General features: G+C 40.2%; 1 protein-coding gene across 5 annotated transcripts in view; it reads right to left on the bottom strand.

The window, feature by feature from the left end:
• bcas3 (BCAS3 microtubule associated cell migration factor) overlaps window positions 1-22423 on the bottom strand; it is a 302194-nt gene extending 279771 nt beyond the window's left edge. For all 5 annotated transcript variants that reach the window (XR_008573121.1, XM_054793877.1, XM_054793879.1 and 2 more), the window contains exons 1-5: window positions 22347-22423; window positions 17190-17265; window positions 14866-14920; window positions 11816-11891; window positions 9116-9222 (exon numbers count right to left, since the gene is read on the bottom strand). Coding sequence is in view for 4 of the 5 variants with exons in the window: in XM_054793877.1 (XP_054649852.1) it covers window positions 9116-9222; window positions 11816-11891; window positions 14866-14920; window positions 17190-17260 (309 nt within the window). In the remaining variant the exon portion in view is untranslated. The remainder of the gene's footprint in view (window positions 1-9115; window positions 9223-11815; window positions 11892-14865; window positions 14921-17189; window positions 17266-22346) is intronic.
• Window positions 22424-22683: the final 260 nt, after the last annotated feature.

Here is a 22683-nt window from a genome sequence, read left to right as displayed (position 1 = left end):
GGGTGTGGCCTTAGGAGGTCAACACCCTTTATTTGGTGTGCACAATTATTAGGCAGCTTCTTTTGCCTTTGGCAAAATGGGCCAGAAAAGAGATTTATCAGTAATGTTACATTGATGAGATATTAGCTTGCACTATATTACCTTAGCTTGCGGACATGGATCCTTGCAGTCCAACATGATTCAGTGAAAAAAAAAAAAGTTATCCTCCCATTTAGTGTGGAAGTGGTATGGTTTTGGCTTCTTACTTTGTCCTTCTTCCCCACTCTGTTTAAAACCTATTCCTAAGTTTAGAATAAATATACCAGAGGCTAACAAGATAATATGAGTATAAAGGTGACTGTGGTGGTGTTATTTCATGTCTCCAGGGCTCTAATAATGTAAGAAAAACATTTTAGAAGGTCATAAACATGACAACAAACAACACTCTATGCTCTAACTACCAAAACATTCCATTTATTAATAGTGAATCCTGGAAATTCACCTATTGCGGTTGTGTCTGCAGCCAATTAACCGGCATAAACGAGGGACAACTGTCATGGGTTACATGTCAGTAGCATCTAAATTTTTGTATATGGACATGTATATTACCCCGCCTATCGCCGGAAGTCAGCTGGGATAGGCTCCAGCATGCTCCCGTGACCCTAATGAGGAAGAAGCGGTATAGAAAATAGATGGATGGACATGTACATTCCATTCTTACTTCAAATTTTTTTAATTAGCTTTCTGTTGAACACTTGTATATTTTAAAAATGTCATCTACAGTGCAGACTCGTGTGTGTGTATGTGTGTGTGTGTGTGTGTGTGTTCATGTGAAAAGTGCTATAGAAATGTGGGGTACATGATTATTGGACCAATATTACCAGGCCGATATGAAAGAATTATGATGTCATTCTGATCAATTCAATAACAATAAAAATAGCTCCATTAACCTCTAATTAAAAAAAACACTCCAATGAGGCAAGATTACCCATACTGTGCGGGTCAGCAAATCAAGCGCTCCTTTTTTCTCCTGCCTGTGACGTTAGCGGCCTGTCGTAACTTCCCTTGAGCTCACACGTAAGCAAACATTTACTTTCCAAGGAAGACTTTTCACGTGCTAGTTGTACCAAATGCTGCACGATGAGGGGTGTACGATGCACGATGTGTCTGAATATAGTGCACATTGCTGGGCCACAGCAGGTGGCTCCCTTCGCTCTATACTCTGGTTCTCCGGATAGTAGTGATGTGGTAGTAGTAATGTCATGATACAGCTGGTCAAATCCAAATTTGTTCCAGTCCTTACCTCAAGTGCTCACAAACTACAGTTAAATCCAAATTTTAAAAGGAGATATAAAAAAAGTCGGTAATCGGTACCATGTCGTTCTTGAGAAGCAGAATGTTATCATATCGGTATTGGTTTGAAAAAAAAAAGATAACGTGCATCTCTAATAGAAATACAATCTTAATTAATTTTCTTCTTCAGTCTTTTTACCTGTATTTAGTGAACTATGCAAAGGGTAGTGTGGATTGAAATGTACCATGTGAAAGGTCAGTGGTTCAACAACTCCAACAAGACACAGACATTGCAATTGCGCGTGCTGTTTATGTCATGTTGTGATTAAATGGTGACCAGTCCAAGGTGTACCCCATCTCCTGCCCATAGCTTGTGATTGAATCATAAAAAACTATGCATTTAGTGTGTTCTTAAAAAGAAACACTACTTGCAATTTCCCCATTTTTTAGTGCTTGAGCCTCCTTTCTAAAGTTAGTGGGCAAAGCCCATTTCATGTGTTCTGTGGTCTGCATTGCCATCTACTGGCCGTCATTAGAACTACAGGAGTTTGAATTTGAACACAGAGGAATTTGTATTGACAGTAAAATGGTGGGACATACTACAAACCAAGTGGAAGACATACAATACATGTTGATTCCATTTTTTAAAAATAAAATACTATATTCTATTTTTTATAAAATACTAATGCAGATGTGTGGTTCACAAATGCTTGTTTTCACCCAGAGACAGTTCTCTGGTTTCCGTGGTGCTGTCGCCTCTCAACGCAGTCTACACACAAAAAACCTATCCTACCCATTCTGAACGTGAGCGTAGACATTCAGACGTTCATTTACAATTGAATAACTAATGTCAGTCACATGTTCCAATGCTTTTGCTCACATGGGTTCAAACAAAAGGTGCTATCTTCTAAGTCACACGTGTCAAACTCAGGCCGGGGGGCCAAATCCAGCCCGTGCTGCAATTTCATCCGCCCCGCGGAACTGTTTGGTAAAATAGCATTGAATTGGCCCACCTAACGGACCTTATCAAACCAAGTGCTTAAAGCGATCCACATAATTAAGCAGTATACACTACTCCTCTGTAATCGCAATTTTAAAAGTGGAAACAATATTATATATAACACAAAATTCACAACTATTCTTAATAAGTGTTTTTATTCAGGATTTTTTGGTCGGGATTATTGTGCCTGAGATCATTCAAAGCAGCAATAAAAGCCTGTTTTTCTAACAGTCTGTTGCTTGTGTGTCTCACCCAACATTACAGCAACATAACTGACATTGAGCGACCAGTGTACAATACTACACATCATCACAACAGTATTTTACATCATTTTGCCATTTTTATACTTGAAAATGCTTCATTTTGGCATAAAATACGCAAGATTTGCTTAAATATGCATTTTTTTGACAAATAATAGGCCACATTCAACCAAGAAAAAGCCTGATTTATTTATTTTTTTAATATGATTGAGTGAAGCCGTGAAATTGGAACCGCAAAGTGGTGATGGGTGACTGTACCTGGAAATAAAAGCTGAAATGTTGCTCTCTGGTCTCATATTCATCTTTTCATGTCAAATCCAAATGTTTTCAGTCTACAGCAGAAATAAAAGGAATTGACCTCACTGCTGTGTCTTTTCACAAAAAGTTGAATTTCTCCCTTTTTTAGTCGGGAACTGATATTTTCCTGAAACTTACCTATGCTCTACTGCTGATTACTAAAGAACAGAAAAAGGCACAAAGTTTTTTTTTTTTCCTGATGTCCTTTGGTAGGTTCCATGTTCATATAGCCATATAACACAATATTCTGTGTGCCTTGAAAAATCAGTCAAAATAGTCTAAAATGACCGGTACTGAGGGGGTTGCCTTTTGAAAAATGTCTGGAATCAAAGTGTGTCACCATGGCACCATGTGGATTAAGCACTGATTATAAGTTTAAACCTTTGCAGTGTGATTAAAATCTTGTTTGGAACAGTGGTTAAAAAAAAAAAGCTTTTTCGGTTGTGACTCGGACGGTCCTTAATATTGTCATTAACTTGTCAGTCTGACTGACTCATTGCAAAACCTTGGATTATGTGGTCTTCCATGTATGTCCAGGCAGGACTGAAACACCCCCAGAAGACAGAATGTTCACACAGCATTTTAAAAATGCATTTCAAAAGAGGAGGCTGAACAACTGCTACAACTAGTTTTTGCATCAGTCTTGCAGGTCAATGATATTGAGTCAATATAATACAGTGCGTAAAAGCAGAGTGTACATTCAATTACAGTTGAAACCTGATTATCAAAGCCGATATGGTACCGATAACCAATAACTGTCTTATATCTACTTTTTTTTTTTTAGATTTAAGTGTAGTGTGTGCACACCTGGAACAAGAAGGACTGGAACAAACTTGGATTTGACCAACTGTACCATTGATTTGCCCTAATCAAATATCATGACATTACTACGATCACATCAGTACTATCAGGAGAACCAGAGTATAGAGCGGAGGGAGCCACCTGCTGTGGCCCAGCAAGATGCACTGTATTTGGACACATGCTCCGAGTAGCCGGTGTGCCGATACGGAGGTCAGGAAAACGGGAGTGTAGAGCGGAAGGAGCCACCTGGCCTGGCCCAGCAAAGTGCACTGTACACGCACACGCCACGGACATCTCTGGCAAACTTTTAGCACTTGTCAAACGGCGTGGCACAGCAAGCCCCAGGTGTGGTAGCGATGCGCCGTTTCAGGTGGCTGATAAAGGTTTGTGCGCTCTGGGTTTTTTTCCCCCATCATCGCCGAGCATTTGGTATAACTACCACGCGAAATGTCTCTGAAACAGTGAATGTTTGTTTACAAGTGAGGACAGGGGAAGTTCCGACAGGCCATTAACGTCACAGGCAGGGGAAAAAAAGAGCGGTTATTATCGGTTATCAGAGCTATTTTTAATGTTATTGGATTTACCGGTATGACGCATAATTCCTTCATATCGGCCTGATAATTAGAATAATTAGAATTTCTGTAACATATATTATAATTAGGGATGTCCAACACTGTTTTTTTTGCCAATAACAAACATGCCGATATTGTCCAACTCTGAATTTCCGATTCCGATATAAACCGATACCGATATGTGTAACATCACATATTCCCTGTCGTGGATGGACTGGACTTATTTCCGGGACCCCCGTAATCGAGCATGCACAGTGTCAGATTTTACCGTCGCTTACTTCCGGGAATTGTAGTATTCCTACTAGTGAGGATAGGCGGAATTTTAAATGGATGGATGGAAGGAACAAGCTAGCTTGCTATTAGCCAGTCACGCTTGTTTACACGCTTGAGAGGCGGTTGGATGGGGTAATCATTTGCGCGCCGGGAAATACAGGAGCCCATAGGCCTACATAGAGCATTATGTTATCGGCTTTCGTTATAGGGAAAAAATCCTGATGCCAATATTGACCGATATTATATTTTTATTTCAATATCGAGCCGATATTATCGGACATCTCTAATTGTAATTCATATGATATATTTTACAATATATTTAGTAAGCAATAATAATATTTTACTGAGAATATATCACTTTCTTTGAAGTCTGAAGTTTATATATACGGCACTCTAATTTCTTAGTATTTGGTATTATTGCCTTTAAAATGTATGACTTGGGTCAAGTGCACGGCTGTACGCTTAGCTTTTTCACTAAGAGTACAGGTGCTCCTAGTGAAGAAATTTAGGAGCACAGAAAAAATGTAGAAGCAATATGGCATTTCTTAAATAACACAATTTTAAAATAACACAGTAACACATGGGCACTCATGTGCGATCACACATACCTGTATAAACACAGTGCCATCGTAAAGCCTACTGCAACCCTGAAACACGTTTGTCCCACAGCTTTTTGGTGTCAAATCGCCTAGCACGCTTGTAAACTGGTAGCACTGTCGGTAACACTTGCGCTATCGCCAGCTGTTGGCTTCTTCTCTGGCTCAGCGCTGTCAGTTATCACAGATCCCATTCTCACCATTTTAAATTTTATTAGATATTTTTTATGACACCCTGAATCTGTATACACAATTAGATAGGATGTGACAAACAGCACTCTTATTTTGAAGGCAGGAAGTGTGTTGCGTGTGTTGAGAATGTTTTGACGGTTAAGACGAGCTGGGTGCCAGAGTAAACGTGCCTCTCATCTTGTTTTCACCCAGGATTGGCACAATGTCAGCGGGCATCGTAAAATGCTCGCCTACATTAACAAGCAGTAAAACACAACACGGTGTGAATGCACTCATTACAGCCTGGGTCGCACACGCACAGCCACACGAGCTCTGCTAAACTAAGCTAAGCCAGCTAGCTTCCAGTCACGAGTTTTTCGCCAACTTTCGCTGGTGTTTCAGGCTGCTGTATCCCCATGTTTAGTCCGAGGGGGGCAGGTTAGTGTTTGCGATGAGATTCGGCAAGATTGATTGATGCTTCCCCACACAAACGTTTCTTCTCCTCACAATGACAGCATTTCAGTCACATAGTAAATTTCCATGAGATTCTGCTTTTAACAGTAGATTCCATTAATGTGGAAATCTTAGGGCCTTAGAAAGGGTTGAAATCTGTACTCGCATGTGTTCTCCCGTTTTATTTTTTTTTATTTGCACAAGCCATTTCTAGGCGCATATGAGAGCTTGCACAAGCTTCTTGGATATTGTCTGTGTATTGCCAATCTAGAGTCACATATAGTCTTTTTTTTTTTTACATGTTTGTCACATTTAAATGTTTCAGATCATCAAACACATTTAAATACTAGCCAATGACAACACAACTGAACAGAAAATGTAGTTTTAAAATGAAACTTTTTATTATAAAGAGAGAAAAAAAATTCAAACCTACATTGCCCTGTGTGAAAAAGGTCATAAAGCCATTTTTAAAGCTTTGGGACAAAAAACACAGCGAGAGCCATTAACCACAAATGGAGAAAACATGAAACAGTGGTGAACCTTCCCAGGAGTGGCCAGCCAACCAAAATTACCCCAAGAGCTCAGTGATGACTCATTGAAGAGGTCACAAAAGACCCCACAACAACATCCAAGGAACTGCAGGTCTGACTTGCCCCAGTTAAGGTCAGTGTTCATGACTCCACCATAAGAAAGACACTGGGCAAAAACGGCCTGCATGGCAGAGTTCCAAGACCAAAACAACTGCTGAACAAAAAAGAACATTAAAGCGGTGCTTACATCCCGACGTAAGTGTTACCACATGCACGGGCTCCTCAATTTCTGAGAAATGTGTTGGCTGTGGCCAGCACGTAGCGGAAACAGACTATCAGAGGGGTTTCAAGTGTGTTGTACTGATGGAGCAAAGAGATTCGTGACACCCACGTGCTTGCCGCTCGCCCACCGTAAGAAAATTGGTAGCTTTTAGATTGTGAGTGCGGCGTGCGACTCGTGCGTGCTAGGTGCATGTAAGGTCATCGTACGTTTCACTTACGTGGACGCACGTGTGTGGGCATCGTACGAGGCCACTCACTTCGACTGTAAGATGGGCGTACTGGCTTCCGACGGCACCTACAGCTATTGTGGCCGTTTTCTAGGGTGCATCATCTTCAGCATCATCATAGCTACACGCTTAAGGCTGCTACATCATCTCATGGAGGAGGAGGAAGAAGACCGTGAAGCTGTTGTTGTGTTAGTGCTCATCAGGAAGCGTCTCACGCAACAGAGAAGGCTCCCTCTTTGCTCCCTTCTTTGACTTCCAACAACAGATCTTGTAGCAATCGTGAAATGACAGGTAGTGCTTCGTTCGTGGCTATTTTTTTTTAAACAAAATTATATATTTTTTTTTTATTGCAAACTGCTGCGATTGGATAGCGACCAGTCCAGAGTGTAACCCGCCTCTCGCCCGAAGTTAGGATAAGTGGCATAGAAAATGGATGGATGGATATTGCAAACTGCAAACAGTAGTACAGATCAGTCCATACTTAATCACATGTACATTTAAAAGACACAGTCTTATAGAACATGATGGAAACACAAATGAAGAAGTATAAAGAAAAAACAAGTATAAAGATGTGCGAAGGATAACATGAAAGAAAAAATGAAAAAATCTAAATAAAAAAAACAACATATCACTTAGGTTTGTCTTTCATATTAATTGCTTTTATAATGTTCTCCAATGTATGAAAGGTTCTTATTGCCTTATCAACTTCAGTGAGTCATAATTTTTATAGTTCAGAAGAAAACCTGTGAATGTTTGGTTTATATGACATTACTCTAAATTTTGAATATGGAATTTGCCTAATAAACAAAATTTCACAGAATTCTCCAAACTTTTATGAAAGTCACATTGTAGAAACAGGACCATTTCCTCTTCGATATCAATGAGTGTATTACAGAACGTGAACGCTAAAATAGAAACTTCTGTCCAGAATGATTGAGAAATTAGATATTCATAAAATACGTGGTTTATTGACTCCTCTTCAATTTTGCAAAATGAGCATTGTGATGAAACAACCTTTAATTTGGAGAGACATAAGTTGCAAGGGCAGAATGTACAATTTGTTTTAATGTGCATTTCTTTAGCTTTATTTGGAATGAAAAAACCTATTGTGCTCATTACAAATCTTTGCAAATGGGATCTGAGAGGAGTTTCTCCAGAACACAAGAGCTGTAGGTGGTTTAACCAGTTTAACCTTGGAAGAACTGGAGAGATGACTTAAATAGTTGCTGAAGCTAGGATTCCCTTAAATCACTCTTTCATAATCAATAGGATCAATGTCAATACGATTTTTTAAAACATGTTACGGTCATATGATGTTCCATTTTATCTAAAAAGTCAGAGGAAAAAATGATATTGTTTTCCATGCATGGTTTGTGGTTTATGGAACTCTTGCAACCCGGCTGCATGCAAGGATTTTCCTGCGTGCACGCAGACAATTTGCATACCAAATTTCTTCCTTACAGGCTTTGCATGCTGTCTACGAGTTTGAAAATCTGTGCCGGCGACGTGCGCGTCTTTTGCGATACTCTGTGGTCTGATGAGACAAAAGTTGAACTTTTTGGAAGGTGTGTGTCGGCGTAAAAGTAACACCGCATTTCAGAAAAAGAACATCATACCAACAGTAAAATATGGTGGTGGTAGTGTGATGGTATGGGGCTGTTTTGCAGCTTCAGGACCTGGAAGACTTGCTGTGATAAATGGAACCATGAATTTTGCTGTCTACCAAAAAATCCTGACGGAGAATGTCCGGCCTGTTCAGTTCGTGACCTCCGGCTGAAACCAATGATCCAAAATACACCAGCAAGTCCACCTCGGAATGGCTGAAGAAAAGCAAAATGAGTCAAAGTCCTGACCTGAATCCTATTGAGATGCTGTGGCATGACCTTAAAAAGGTGCTTCATGCTGGAAAACTCTCCAATGTGGCTGGATTACAACAATTCTGCAAAGATGAGTGGGCCAAATTTCCTCCACAGCGCTGTAAAAGACTCACTGCAAGTTATCGCAAACACTTGATTGCAGTTGTTGCTGCTAAGGGTGGCCCAACCAGTTATCAGGGGGCAATCACCTTTTCATGCAAGGCCATATAGGTTTCCCCCTTAATAATAAAATCTTCCATTTAAAAACTGCATTTTGTGTTCAGTTTTGTTGTCATTGACTAATATTTAAATTTGTTTGATGATCTGAAACATTAAGGTGTGACAAACATGCAAAAAATAAGAAATCAGGAAGGGGGCAAACACTTGTTCACGCCACTGTAATTATTTTTGAGATTTGCTGAAAACTTAATTTTCTTTGTTTGGTCACAAACAATCCAAAAACATCATGGAGACATCATGCAGATGGAGCTGCAGTTCCACGGGCCAACCAAATGTGTTACTTACAGATATGCTCCAAATCTGAATCCCATCAGTGTAACCAATCATGAGACAGAGAGGGGGATCAGTAGTGCCACCGTGCATCTCCATAAACTCTGGGTTCCGGGCAGAGTCTGTACAAACAGAATGGTTACAGTCAAGTTGAACTAAGAAGAACTGTGTTTAATGTCACGTTAACATGTTCAAAACATACTTTTTGAGTCGACAAAGAAGGTTATTATTGGTCTAAGTCAGGGGTGCCCACTACGCCAATCACGAGCTATCGGCCCATCGCCAAGGTAGTGTGGGTCAATCGCATAAAAGTCACTTTGTAGATGTCATATGACGTCACTCAGACATTAAGCTCCCCTCCTGATTCGCTGGCACTCCCCCCACGGCTACCGCTAAGTTGTGAACACACGTCTCAGTCGGCACACGGAAATTCAACTTTCATCTTTATTATTCTGATTACGGATAAACTAAGTCAGAAGATGATGCCTATATCTATATCAAAAGTTATGTGCTCACTTGTATCGGCTAGTTATGTAGAAAAAAAATGAATTGTGTGATGGCCATGTTTGAATTGAGAATTATTTGTGAATGATATCAACTACTTTGACTACCTGTAAACTTTGAAACTGTGAATGTGAAATACTAATCATTAGTATTAAGTAGGAGTGCCACAAGACACTCAGTTCACTAGACGAGACAATACATGAGGATGGGTAAACGAAACATTACAAGTACAAAAAAATAAGAATTTAAAACTATATTACAATAGATTGCAAACAAGTAATATAATTTCAACTACGTTACACTCTTTTGCTTTCTGCGTGTATGCTAGCGGCCTCGCCTCTACCCACCAAGACAAAGAGACTGTATGACTGACAAAAGGGCTCACTCCGTTCATGCCGTTGTTCTATGGAACAAACGTGCCAAGGTGCTGAAACCAATGCACAAGGTGAATCCTCTTCCGAGAAGTGAGGAAAACAGACAAACAAAATAATAAAGTTAATTTTCATTTATTGTGTGATTAATTAATCATCCCAGGTCTAGTGCCCACAAGACTTTTTTTTCTGAACGAGAAAACTAACACATTTTAATCTCGCGAGATCTTGTGACACGAGATTTAATAAAGATATATATGTTCTAGATTTATAGTAGTAGTGTGAGTGTGAGCACCCCCGGACTAAATTAAGCTGCCATGTTCCTTTAAGAGAAGGAACAAGCTATCCTCATGCAGTCGTTATGATAAGACAACAAGACTAAAGCTGAACGTCAACCCTTCAACCACATATCGATTGTTGCAAGTTGAGTGCAAAAGCAAGAGGTTCTGTTTTTACCCACGTTAGTTGGTTAGTTAGTTATGCTTCCACTAATCCATGTCCTTAATCTTCAGCAAACTCTTTGCAGGTTTTCTTGTACATCATCATCAGAAGAGGCTTCCTTCTGATATGACAGCCATGCAGACCAGTGTGATGCAAAGTGTGCCGTATGGTCTGACCCCCACACGTCTCTTCAACCTCTGCAGCAATACTGGCAGCACTCATTTGTCTATCTTATATACACAACTTCTGGATATGACGCTGAGCATGTGCACTCAACATCGTCAGTGGAAGCTGTCCTGTTAAAGCGCTGTATGGTCTTGGTCGCCGTGCTGCACCTCTCTTTCAGGGTGTGGGCAATCTTCTTATGGCCTACAAAGTGTCAAACTCGAGGCCCGCGGGCCACACTGTTTGGAAAATAGCATTAAGTTGGGCTGTATCGCGGACCTCATCAAACAACGTACTTCTGATGATCTGCGCAATAAAGTCATTCTGTCAGTTTCAACTACAGTCGTCCAACAGCCTATCGCAGTTTTTCTCAAATTAATAAAAAAAAAAAATATATAGAAAAACTAGTTATATGTAGTATTCTGGCCACTAGACAGCAGTAATATTAGATTAGATTACCTTCACACTGCATTTAGTCAGCCACTGCATGTCCAACAGCAGTAATATAAGATTAGATTACCTTCACACTGCATGTAGTCAGCCACTGCATGGCCGACATGACCTACTTCTCCTCCCAATTCCCCTCCCGTTCTGTGTGGAAGTGGTATAGTTTTGGCTTCTTTCTCACTCTGTTTCAAACACTTTCTTAAGTTTACGATGAGTAAATTGGAGAGGGATTTGCCTTCCTTCCTCTCAATTTACCGTTCGGTTGATGTTCCCACCCTCACCTATGGTCATGAGTTTTAGGTCATGACCGAAAAAACGAAGTCGAGGATACAAGCTGCTGAAATGAATTTCCTCCTTAGTGTGGCTGGACTCACCCTAAGACATAGGGTGAGGAGGAGCTTTCATGTCTACATAGCTCTAATAAAACTTAAAAACGTATTTAGAAAGCCATAAAGAAGGTTTTCTATGCTGTAACTATAAATATATTCCATTTATTAACATCGAATCCTGCTTCGCGGAAATTCACTTATCGCGGTCGGGCCTGGAACCAATTAACCGCCATAAACGACGTTATAGAGAACAAACAACCACTGATATTAAACATGCCAGATTTGGACTCTTCCTTTCTAAAGTTCAACAGCTGCATCTACGTCTCTCTCTTTCTGATGCCAAAAACTGACGAATGTTACTGTGCATAAAAATATGAGTGCCAAACTGAGAACATCAATCATTTCAAACAAAACAATGATAAATCCACAATTTCAATCAAGCTTAAAAAGGTACTTACCATTGATGTCGGCCTTCTCAAATCGAACCCAAATTATTTTCTCCTTTTCATCAGTTTGCAGACCCCCAGAGTAGGCCTATAGTTGAAAGACCAGACCAAACCAGCGATACATATCAATTCAACAATTCTACCCAAGAGCAAGGCAGTTATTTGACCAACTTGCCAATTGCCAATGCAATTATCGTAATACTATCTATCTATGGAAGTTGCTTGCTCTTAAATTAAACTTTTATGAGGTATATTTGTTATCATCATTATATTTGTCCAAACAAATGTACCTTTAGTTGTACCAGGCATTAAAATGGATCAAGAAACTGAAGAAACAAGGGTGGTCTAATAATTTTTTTCCATGACTGTACATATTAAATTAGAAAAATGGCTGAAATGCTAACAGTTATCATACTAGCATTTACAGAGCACAAAGTACCACAAGTGCTTAAATGTTTCTCATGTGATTTTACATCATGCTATGTAAATACATACCATACATATCATATCAGGAAATGGCTGAAATGCTAACAGCATGCTAGCACCTAGCAAGATAGCACAAAGTAACAAAAAAGTGTTTAAACAGTTCTTATATGATTTTACGTGTAAATCCGTTAGGACTGTCAAAGTTAACGCTTTAACGGACATTCCCCTTAACAGTACTATTTTTTTGACACGTGATTAACATGAGCACATCCTGTTTAAACCTCAGGACACACCGTAGTTTGAGGAAATGCAGCAGTGTGGCAGTTGATGTGGAGCCACAAGCACAAACAAATATTGAGCAGAAATGTAGAAAGAAAAGAGTATTTTGAATGCTAAGTTTTGTTTCAAAGGCCTGGCAGATGGCTCTCCCAACGAGACCAAAGGTATTTGTATCTACTGTGGCTGTCGCGGACTATGTTGTGCTCAAATACCACAGAGAAGACAGAAGGTACTGGAGCACTGCAGGTATTTTTATTGTCATTTATACAGTGGTATCTTGTCTCAACTAATGAGTGTTTTTTAGATGCGAGTAGTCTATCAGTAGTCGCTGATATTTTGCTATGAACTGCGAGCTAAAATGTGGGTTATGAGGTCCAAGTTACGGGCAGGCATAGGCAAGGACATCTATATGGGTTCTGTCAATGTGACAAAGCGGAACTGAGAGAGTGCACATTGCGCTCAATGAGATAGCAGTAAAGGATTGCGAGGGAATTTATTAGCGTTATTATTATTATTATTATTCGTTAGCGATTTATTAGTTATTTTGCTTGAACTGCTGTGTTTGTGGGCCGTGCGGTGGCCGTGTGGTTAGCATGTTGGCCACACAGTCAGGAGATCTGGAAGATTTGGGTTCGTATCTCTGTTGGGCATCTCTGTGTGGGGCTTGCATGTTCTTCCCCGTGCGTGCGTGTGTTTCCTCCAGATACTCCGGTTTCCTCCCACATTCCAAAAACATGTTAGGTTAATTGGCGATTCTATATTGTCCATATGTATGAATGTGAGTGTCTGTATGTCCATATGTGCCCTGCGATTGGCTGGCGACCAATCCAAATGGATGGATGGATGGAAATCGGGATCTTGATTCACACTAACAATCGAATTTCTAAATATTGACAATTTAATGTATTGTGGTGTGAGAAAGCACACACTTTTTTTTTACTTGATTGATTATTTTCTCTTTTTATTCATTTCTATTTCCTGTCAACTGTCCTTCTGGGACCTCCCATGAAGAACGGAAGAAAGACCATTGGAAGTTTCTTTAAAGCAAGACAAGACAATGTGGAGTCTAATAACAATGGCAATAATAATTAAAAAGTGAATGATGTATTTAAAACGTACATGGAACTGAACATTTTCTTGTCGGCAGATTATTTTAAAATTATTTATTTATTTTAACCTTTTAAAACCGCCGGACCCATACAGGGAACAACATGGTTCCATTTATGTTGCTTCTATTAGGGATTTCAGGTTGCTCAGATTTCTAATTTTTGTAATATAGTCGTCCCTCACAATATTGCGGTTCATCGCTCCCTCGCTATATCGTGTTCTTTTTTTTTAAAGAAATTAATTAATTAATTAATTAATGATGGCTGTTTTGTGGTAGACTATGGCCTATTATTAGTCAAAACATATTGAAATACAAGTTATATGTAGTATTCTGGTCATCAGGTGGCAGTAATGACACAAAACCTTACATTACATTACCTCAACAGGGATGAAGTCAGCCATGGCAAGTCCCACATGAAAAAAATTGTTCTCCTCCCATTCCGTGTGGAAGTGGTAAGTTTTGGCTTCTTAAGTTTAGAAGAAATCAATTCAAGGGTAACTGGCTCACGCGGCGGCCGTCTCGATTACCTGCAGCATATGAGTTGCAATGTGGTGTAAAGAATGAATAATAGGAATATAAAAGATGACTATCGGTGTGCTATTTCATGTCTACAGGGCTCTAATAATGTTTAAAAAAACAAATTTAGAAAGTCATAAACAGCTTTTCTATGATCGAACTACTTGCGGAAATTCATTTTTCGTGGTTGGGTCTGGAACCAATTCACCTCTAAACGAGGGACAACTGCATAGGGAAAGACTACAAAGACAAATCCACTGTTATTGTTGCTTTTGAAAAGCTGGTAAAAGTGAGCATCAACATATTTAATCTGTTTTCGTGTAACAACTTAACAATTCTTTGTCGTGAATTCATTCATTCATTCACTTTCTATGCCGCTTATCCTCATTAGGGTCTCGGGGGTATGCTGGAGCCTATCCCAGCTTGGACGAGAGGCAGGGTACACCCCTTGAACTGGTCGCCAGCCAATCGCAGGGCACATATAGACAAACAACCATTCACACTCACATTCATACCTATAGACAATTTAGAGTCACCAATTAAACTAAGATGCATGTTTTTGGACATGAGGGAATGTGAGAAAACCCACACATGGGGAAAACATCCAAACTCCACACAGAGATGCCCAACAGAGATTCGAACCCAGATCTTCCAGATCATGGATCATCAGATCAACATGCTTACCACTTGGCCACCGTGCGGCTGTAGTGAATTCATGAGAGAGGACAATTACCTGAGGAACGACATCTTGCAAGAAAGTCACTACGCTTTCCATGTAAGACTGCTCCCTGCAACAACAAATGTTAGGGTTCTCAATAACTACAAATTACAGCTTTCTGGGAAATGTTGTAAATGCTGAGAAAGACACACAGGAAACCAGATCCACATCATCTCTCTGGCAGGGAAGAAGCCTAAACGATGACTCACCTCAACCTTATTGGGCTGTGCAGCTAAACTCCTTGGGAGAGGTTAGACTTGTATTCCTTTTCCACTATGCCTGTTTCAGAGTTGATTACCAATAGGTTCCCAAGGTTCTGGCCGAACTTTTAACCTTCCCAATATCAAGGAGCCTTTTTTCTGGTTCTCGTCTGGCTCAAAATGCTTGCTGAGCTAAGTGGCAAACTCTCTGCACAATGAGGTATGGGCGAAGTTAACTCCTGACATGGCTGCATAACTTGAGGTTATGCGTCGAACAGCACTTCAGAGTACTCAGCCTACTGGAGTCTCTCAAAGGGCTGCAGGCGAGCATTTTATTGGGAGATTTGACACTTGAGAACAAACTGAAGACGGGGACAATGTTCCTTGATCTCACTACGGTCTATGACACTGTGTGGCACAAAGGCATCCTCCGCAAATTGCCTGGGAATCACAAACTCTGTTCTCCAAGCACAGGTTCAGAGTCCACCTCATACAGAATGAGAGTGCACAGAGAGTGCAAAAGAATTAACTCCCACAAGGGTTAGTTTCAGCCCCAACCCTCTTCAACCTGTACGCCAGTGACTTGCCCACTACCAAATCCCATCAATCCATTTCTGCAGATCACATCTGGCCTTCCAAGCATCAGATTTTGATGAAAACCATGTTGAACTGAATGGATATTGCAAAACCTGACACCTAAAACCAAGCCCACAAAACTACCTGTCTCATACAAAATGAAAACTTTTTGAGCCAACCCTTTTTGATCTGCTGCATGGAGGGTGGCCAAACCTCCTTTGAGTCTCTGTAGAGGGCAGGCTTCAATGATGCATTGCCTGAAGGTTGTGTTGAAGGCTGGCCAAGCAGGGGTCATGTCTAGTCCTGAATCTGTTGAGTCTTCACTTCCTTTGGAGGTTGGTGCAGGGACTGGTAGGGTAGGGTGGGGCGGACACCAGATATTTGTTTGGGACATCCTTGGACCTCAATCCGTGGACCCAATGACTGCTTTCGGGAAGTGATGCGCATGCGCACAAAACAGGACATTACAGGCTGTGCTGTGTTTGCAATTCGTGGCCTCTGTCCAGTGGCAAGGATTTTGTGCAACCGCAGTCAACATTTTCTTAACCAAATTATTTAGTGTAGGAGATTAAGAAGGAAGAAGGCAAGAATTTTAGTTATGACCGTTTGTGCAGAACTTGCTGCGATGTCTGTTCCGAGGGGCGTGTGGGTGAGGAGGTGAGGCGTTCACATTGACGTTCAAATCAATCAGTTTAAAAACTTTTTTCCGCTCCTTCGTCTGCCATTTCTCTTTGCACATGTCTAATTTGGCCATGAATTGTGACATTTATCGCCTTTCGATGACGTATAGGTCGGATATGCGCAACACAAACATTCAGATTGAAGGATACATGTCGGAAGAAATCAGAAGTGCACTGGTCACACAGACATGAAAAAAAAAATCAGGTACAGGTCACATATGAGAAAAAAATGGGAATTGACCTGCAGTGTGAACAGAGTTCAACGGAATTATGCCCGCAGAGTTTAGCTCAAGTCAGCCCACAAACACATCAGGTGGACACCCAACTCAACTCAATGAGGATCATTCCAGGAACAATCCTCCCAACACCACTCCCTTGGTTCCCTGTCGTATAAAACATAGCCCATCCACAGATCCGGCGAGTAGTCCTGCGAACACAATACTCCAAAAAAACAAAGACTAATCCATCTATACCACCAGCTTGGAAGAACCCACCACCAGCTGATTTCACCATCGAAGCAGCTTGAGAAACTGAATGGGAGTCCAAGGATGTCCCGAACAAATATCTGGTGTCACACCCCACCCTACCCTACCAGTCCCTGCACCAACCTCCAAAGGATGTGAAGACTCAACAGATTCCGGACTAGACATGACCCCTGCTTGGCCAGCCTTCAACACAACCTTCAGGCTATGCATCATTGAAGCCTGTCCTCTGCAGAAACTCAAATGAGTTTGGGCCACCTTCCATTCAGCATATCAAAAAGGCTTGGCTCAAAGAGTTTGCATCTTACATAAGACAGGTAGCTTTGTGTATTTCTTACCAGGGAAATAAGTAAGTACAAATTTAGGTTATAAGTAAGGAAAAAAATACATGCGGTCCTTACGTAGCAGCTTGTGCTCGCACCAAAGCCCCTCCAGCACAGCGACTCAATCTGCGAGGTGAATCCGAAGACATTTTACCTGTTTTGTTAAAAAACAAACAAACACACAATTATTGACAATAAGAATTATTATGAAAAGCAGCTCATCGCTACTTAATTTGTATTGATGCTTTGTAAAAATTCTTGGCAAATGTCCAACTTCATCCAGATCCATCTGGTCCAATCAAATGTATCCTTTGTGAAGGCCAATCAAACCAATGGCGTGATGGGAAATTCAGAAAAAAAAATTGATTTCAAAGCTGGGTTTTTGTAGAAAATGTACGAACTGCCATAGGGGCTATTTACACTAGATCACTTTTATTTACATATTTAGATGTATTATATATTTAATATATAATGTTGAAAACCTCATTGAAAACATGTTGGACAGTCAATGGTCAATGTGAATTTTATTGAAATATTGTTTATTGATCACATCAGATTTAAGGATACCTTTAATATAGAACAGGTCAATATACTGTATTGTTCTTTATTAAACAAACTACCGTAATTTCTGGTATATACAGTAAGCCGCTATTTTTTTCTTAAACTTGAAACCCTGCGGCTTATACAGAGGTGCAGCTAATTTATGGCTATGTTCTGATCTTGTGACTACTAATCCTTTAAGTACTGTTGAACTCGCGAGCCAGTGAGAAAATGATAGCGCTCTCTTTCTTTGCCGGGGCACTGCAATACTGCCTCTGTCCACCAGAGGGACATAGAGGAGCCCAGAGCCCGGAGGGAGGCTGACATCATTGCAGCGCCCCTGCAGCTATAACCAATGAAATGCTTTGCTCAGACAAAATACATTATGATAAAGTTAAAATACTTGTTTTGTTTTGTTTGTTTTTATTTTAAACTCATATTGATACTGGAATGTTAAGTTGCTGTGTGATTATTTTAGCATTCTTTGTTTGATGACACTGTCAGTCAGACTGTTATATTGAGTAATGACCTCCTGCGGTTTTCAATATGTTGACAAGCTCATTACAAGGTTTTTCATTGCTCATGATTGGCTCCTGTCAAATAAAGATCTAATTGATACTCATGGACTCGTGTATACCACGATATGCCATTTTATGACGGGGACATAAGCGGATTATAGTCCGGTGCAGCTTATATATGTACAAATCTGTTATTCTCTCTAAATTTAGTGGTGCGTCTTAAGCACCCATGTGTCTTATAAAAAGGAAATTACGATAAATAGTCTTATTTTATTGTGTGTGGATGGGCGCTCGCATTCATTTAATGCAGTTTTTATTTTGATTTTGGGGTTTAATTTTGGAGTTTTCTATTGCTTTCCATGATGACAGCTTGTGAAATTTAACTGTGGAGGAGTCACTGCAATATAGTCGGTTACTCTGCATGCGTTAGTGTGTCGACATACAGTATGTAAGCCACGCACCCCCACTCACAGTCCAGTGTTGCAAATATAACGTCTTAGGTCACTATATTTAGCAAAGACTCAGACCCCTCTCGCGAATTGTTTGTCATTTTTTCTTGTGTAATTTTGAGACTTTTGGAAACCCCGACGTGAATACATGTATCATTCTTCAGCCTGGTTCCTGTGTAGTCACTACACCATTCCCTCTGACGCTGTCTTGATCCTTTTGTAGCTCTTCGCCAAGGTTGAGCGTGTGATGTGCAATTCTGTGTTGAAATGCTAGGGACGCTTTTTCCCGTAGAGTCAACTTAGTGAGCAATCACAACTCTTGATTAGCTTCTTAGCTTTCTTTATTGTAAGTGAACAATGGCAATTAAAGAGAGATGGAGAGTGTTCTTGGAGGTTAAATAATTGATGTGTCACTTTTATTGTAAAGCTTGTTTCAAAATAGGGGGAGAAGGCGTGTGCGAAAGCAGGCTCTATGCCCTTTGAGTGAATTACGTATACACACACAGGAAATGGCCACTTGTGCAAATTAGACGATGACGTTGTGTAGCAACTTCTAGCAACTTTTAAGACAGCCAATAGCTACTTTCCTTAAGCCCCCGTCACACTAAGCACAAAACAGCACAAATCAAGCAACACCAGACTGAAAAAGTTTCAAAATTCACGCCACATTTGAGAGAGGATTTGAAATTCGGAAGCTTGGCTCCTTTTTTCCTTGGCGTCATGATATGATGTGAATTGCCGACGCACCAACGGTGAGTGACGTTTCAGCTGTTTTTTGGGGTTTTAGCACCTCTGCACTGTCCACTGGCGGAGTTTTTTCTTGGCAGTAAAAAGTGATGTGAATAAGGCGACGCTTCATAGTTTCGTTTCAGCGACAGCTGGCTGCGTGTGTTATTGTTTTTTTTAAATGCAATCAGAATGTTTGGAATGCTGTTGGAATATTGTAAAAATATTGAGAAGGCAGTCAGAGTGCAGTTACAATACCTTTCGAATGCCGTTCTACGTTTTTCCATTTCAAATCCACCTCAAAAGTTTTTAGCATGCTCAAAACATTCAGGCCGACCACAAGAATGGGCCGTAATATTTGGAATGCACTCAGAATTTTTAGAATGTACTTCTAATATCCAGGAATATACCACAGATGTTCATTCCAACGGCATTCTGGCTCATTCTACTTCGAATGTTATTGGGCTATTACTGAGGACTATATATTCTGAGGAATATATTGAAATATGTGGTGGCAATAGGCCTGTCAGGATAACACATTTTGTGAAATGATAATTGTCCTGCAAATTATTGCCGATAAACCATATTATTTTCAACATTATTTTGAGACCGTTTTTTTAATCAGTGTAATGATAATATATGGCATAATAACGTGGGTACACTGTATCAAAATGAATACATTTTAATTCCTCAAGCGTATTTGACATTGTAATTAGCTTTTAAATAAAATTAATAGAACAAACAACATGATAAATTAAAAAAACAAAAAATAAAAAAATAAAAACTATGAAAATAAAATGGACTCTCACTTATAGACTTAAATAAAAATCACAATCACAGTATTTCTAATTTGGAATCAGTGCCACTTTCGTTGTCTGAATATTGACCAAAACAGAGAAATAACCTGGAAATACTCTGAAGTTGACATTGTCTGTCATTGCAGACGTCGGCTCATTTCCTTCATTGGCTGTTAGCAACATTGTCTGTGGAATACGCTGTTTACGTTTAATGAGGTGTGACGTTTTGTCAGAGTAACGGCAAAGTCCATTTTTTCGGATGCAGAAAAATGCGTGTTATACAATGAGGTATACAATAACGTAAGTTCCACCCTTTTGTAATATTTATTTAATTGTCTTTGTCACAAACTTTTTCATGTCACAAAATGACGATGCGCAAACGAGCTGAAATTGACATCAGGCACCAAGAAAATATTTGATCGTGTGGCACGCGACACACACTGCTAGCAAGTAGTGCACACTCGCTAGCGTGTAGCGCCTCTCCTCACTGGGACAAAGAGCCTGACTGACAGGAGGGTTCACTCAGTCCGTTCATTCCACTATAGAACCAACACACCCAGGTGTTGAGACAGATGTATGGAGTGACCCTCTTGTCACCCAGCCTGTTTGGTAGAGAGAAAGGAGGGGGGAAAAAAACACACATGAACCTGTCAATATATCGACGCTGGCAAAATTATTTATCCATCCATCCATCTATTTTCTATACCGCTTCTTCCTCATTAGGGTCGCGGGGGCATGCTGGAGCCTATCCCAGCTGACTTCGGGCGACAGGCGGGGTACACCCTGGACTGGTCGCCAGCCAATTGCAGGGCACATATAGACAAACAACCATTCACACTCACATTCATACCTATGGACAATTTAGAGTCGTCAATTAACCTAACATGCATTTTTTTGGGGGAATGTGGGAGGAAGCTGGAGTATCCGGAGAAAACCCACACGCACACAGGGAGAACATGCAAACTCCACACAGAAATGCCCAGAGGAGAATCAAACCCAGGTCTTCCCGATCTCCAAGCTGTTACTGTGTTGGCCAACATGCTAACCACTAGACCACCATGTGGCCAAAAATTATTTATGTTGTTTTTATTTATGGCGCGGACAGGCCGAGATGGCAAGCAGACGTAAAGCTTTGTTTTAATTCGTAAAGTAAACTGTGGCAGTTGCGTCACACATGTTTACATGTCTGATGATGTGATCAATCAGCTTAGAGAGCAAAGGAGCAAATGTGAGCAAGCAACAGTATCTAAGAGCCTTTTAGGAATGCAAGCAAAGACATAATATTTAATAAATTAAACGTTTTTTTGGACAAAATTTGTATGTTTTCCATTTTTTTAAGTTGTTTTCCATTTTTAAGTTGTTTTACATTTTTTTAAGTACCGGTTTGTTTACCATTTCAGCACCGGCACCAGGATCAGATTACATCTCAACAATTCCCAACCTTACCGGACATGTGCTGCAAGAACTGTACTTATCAAGATAAAAGATGCAGGTATGTTTAAATACTGTATTTACACCTCTGGACATTTTTTCGTGATTTTCACTCAGCTTTTGGTTTGGTGCTGCTAGACATAGCCTGGTTATACTCCCATTCGGTGACATCATATCCGGTGTTTTTGTGCGATCGGTGGTTGGGTCTGGGTGATCTTGGTCCTGGACTGCGTTCACACCTGACCCAAAGAACTGTACTAACAGAGCACACGGACTTCTGTCCAAAAATGACATGTATGAACGCACCCGATCATTGCAGTAGTGGCTCCTTGTGCTGATTCAGTCATTCTTGCCTGTATTATTTCGTGTAGGTTACTGTTGGTTGTTGATTTAGTACACAGCAATCTAATACTACCATGAATCCGGAGCGTTTCGGTGCTAAAAACGTTTCATTGTTGTTTACGTTCTCATTGACCAAAGGCTTATGCAACAATATGAAGATTTGATGCTACATGTAGCAATGACCATGTTTTGGAATAAGACGACACAGATTTCCTGAGATTATAAATGCTAGGTTAATAGTAATCGTAATTGTTGTGCCATTAAATGTGCACTGTCAAAGGTTTAGAAAGATAAAACCTGAAACCCAGCTGCATTGAGGTGCTAGCAAGGTCCACCGAAATAACTCCCTTGCAAAACTTTGAAATACGCTTTTGAGCAGAAAGCAGAAAAAACAGCAATGATAATTTAAAAGAGTAATTTTTAAATTCGTACCTCGTTATTGTTGTTGTAGTATGTTGCTGTGCTAGTCTGATGAGCTCCACACAAAAACACCATAAACATAGGAGACCCGGAAGTGTGTCTCACAACAAGCCAATCAAATCGCCCAAGCACTTTTTCAGCCAATCACGTTATAGAAAAGGCGGGCTTTATCATAGCTCGCCAATTAGAAAAAGACATTGGACTTTAAAGGCGATCACCGCCACCAACGTTAAATACATTGCAATGATCTTCTAAAATAAAATGTATAGTTGTAATAAGTTGCTTGCATGCATGCTTAATCTTGGTAGGTAGCAATTAGATGTCACGCTCAAAATTAAACTTAATTTGT

The sequence above is a fragment of the Dunckerocampus dactyliophorus genome, chromosome 12 (assembly GCF_027744805.1).
Source record: "Dunckerocampus dactyliophorus isolate RoL2022-P2 chromosome 12, RoL_Ddac_1.1, whole genome shotgun sequence".
NCBI lineage: Eukaryota > Metazoa > Chordata > Actinopteri > Syngnathiformes > Syngnathidae > Dunckerocampus > Dunckerocampus dactyliophorus.
Note: the sequence above shows the minus strand (reverse complement) of the source record. Positions and strands in the feature narration are given on the sequence as shown.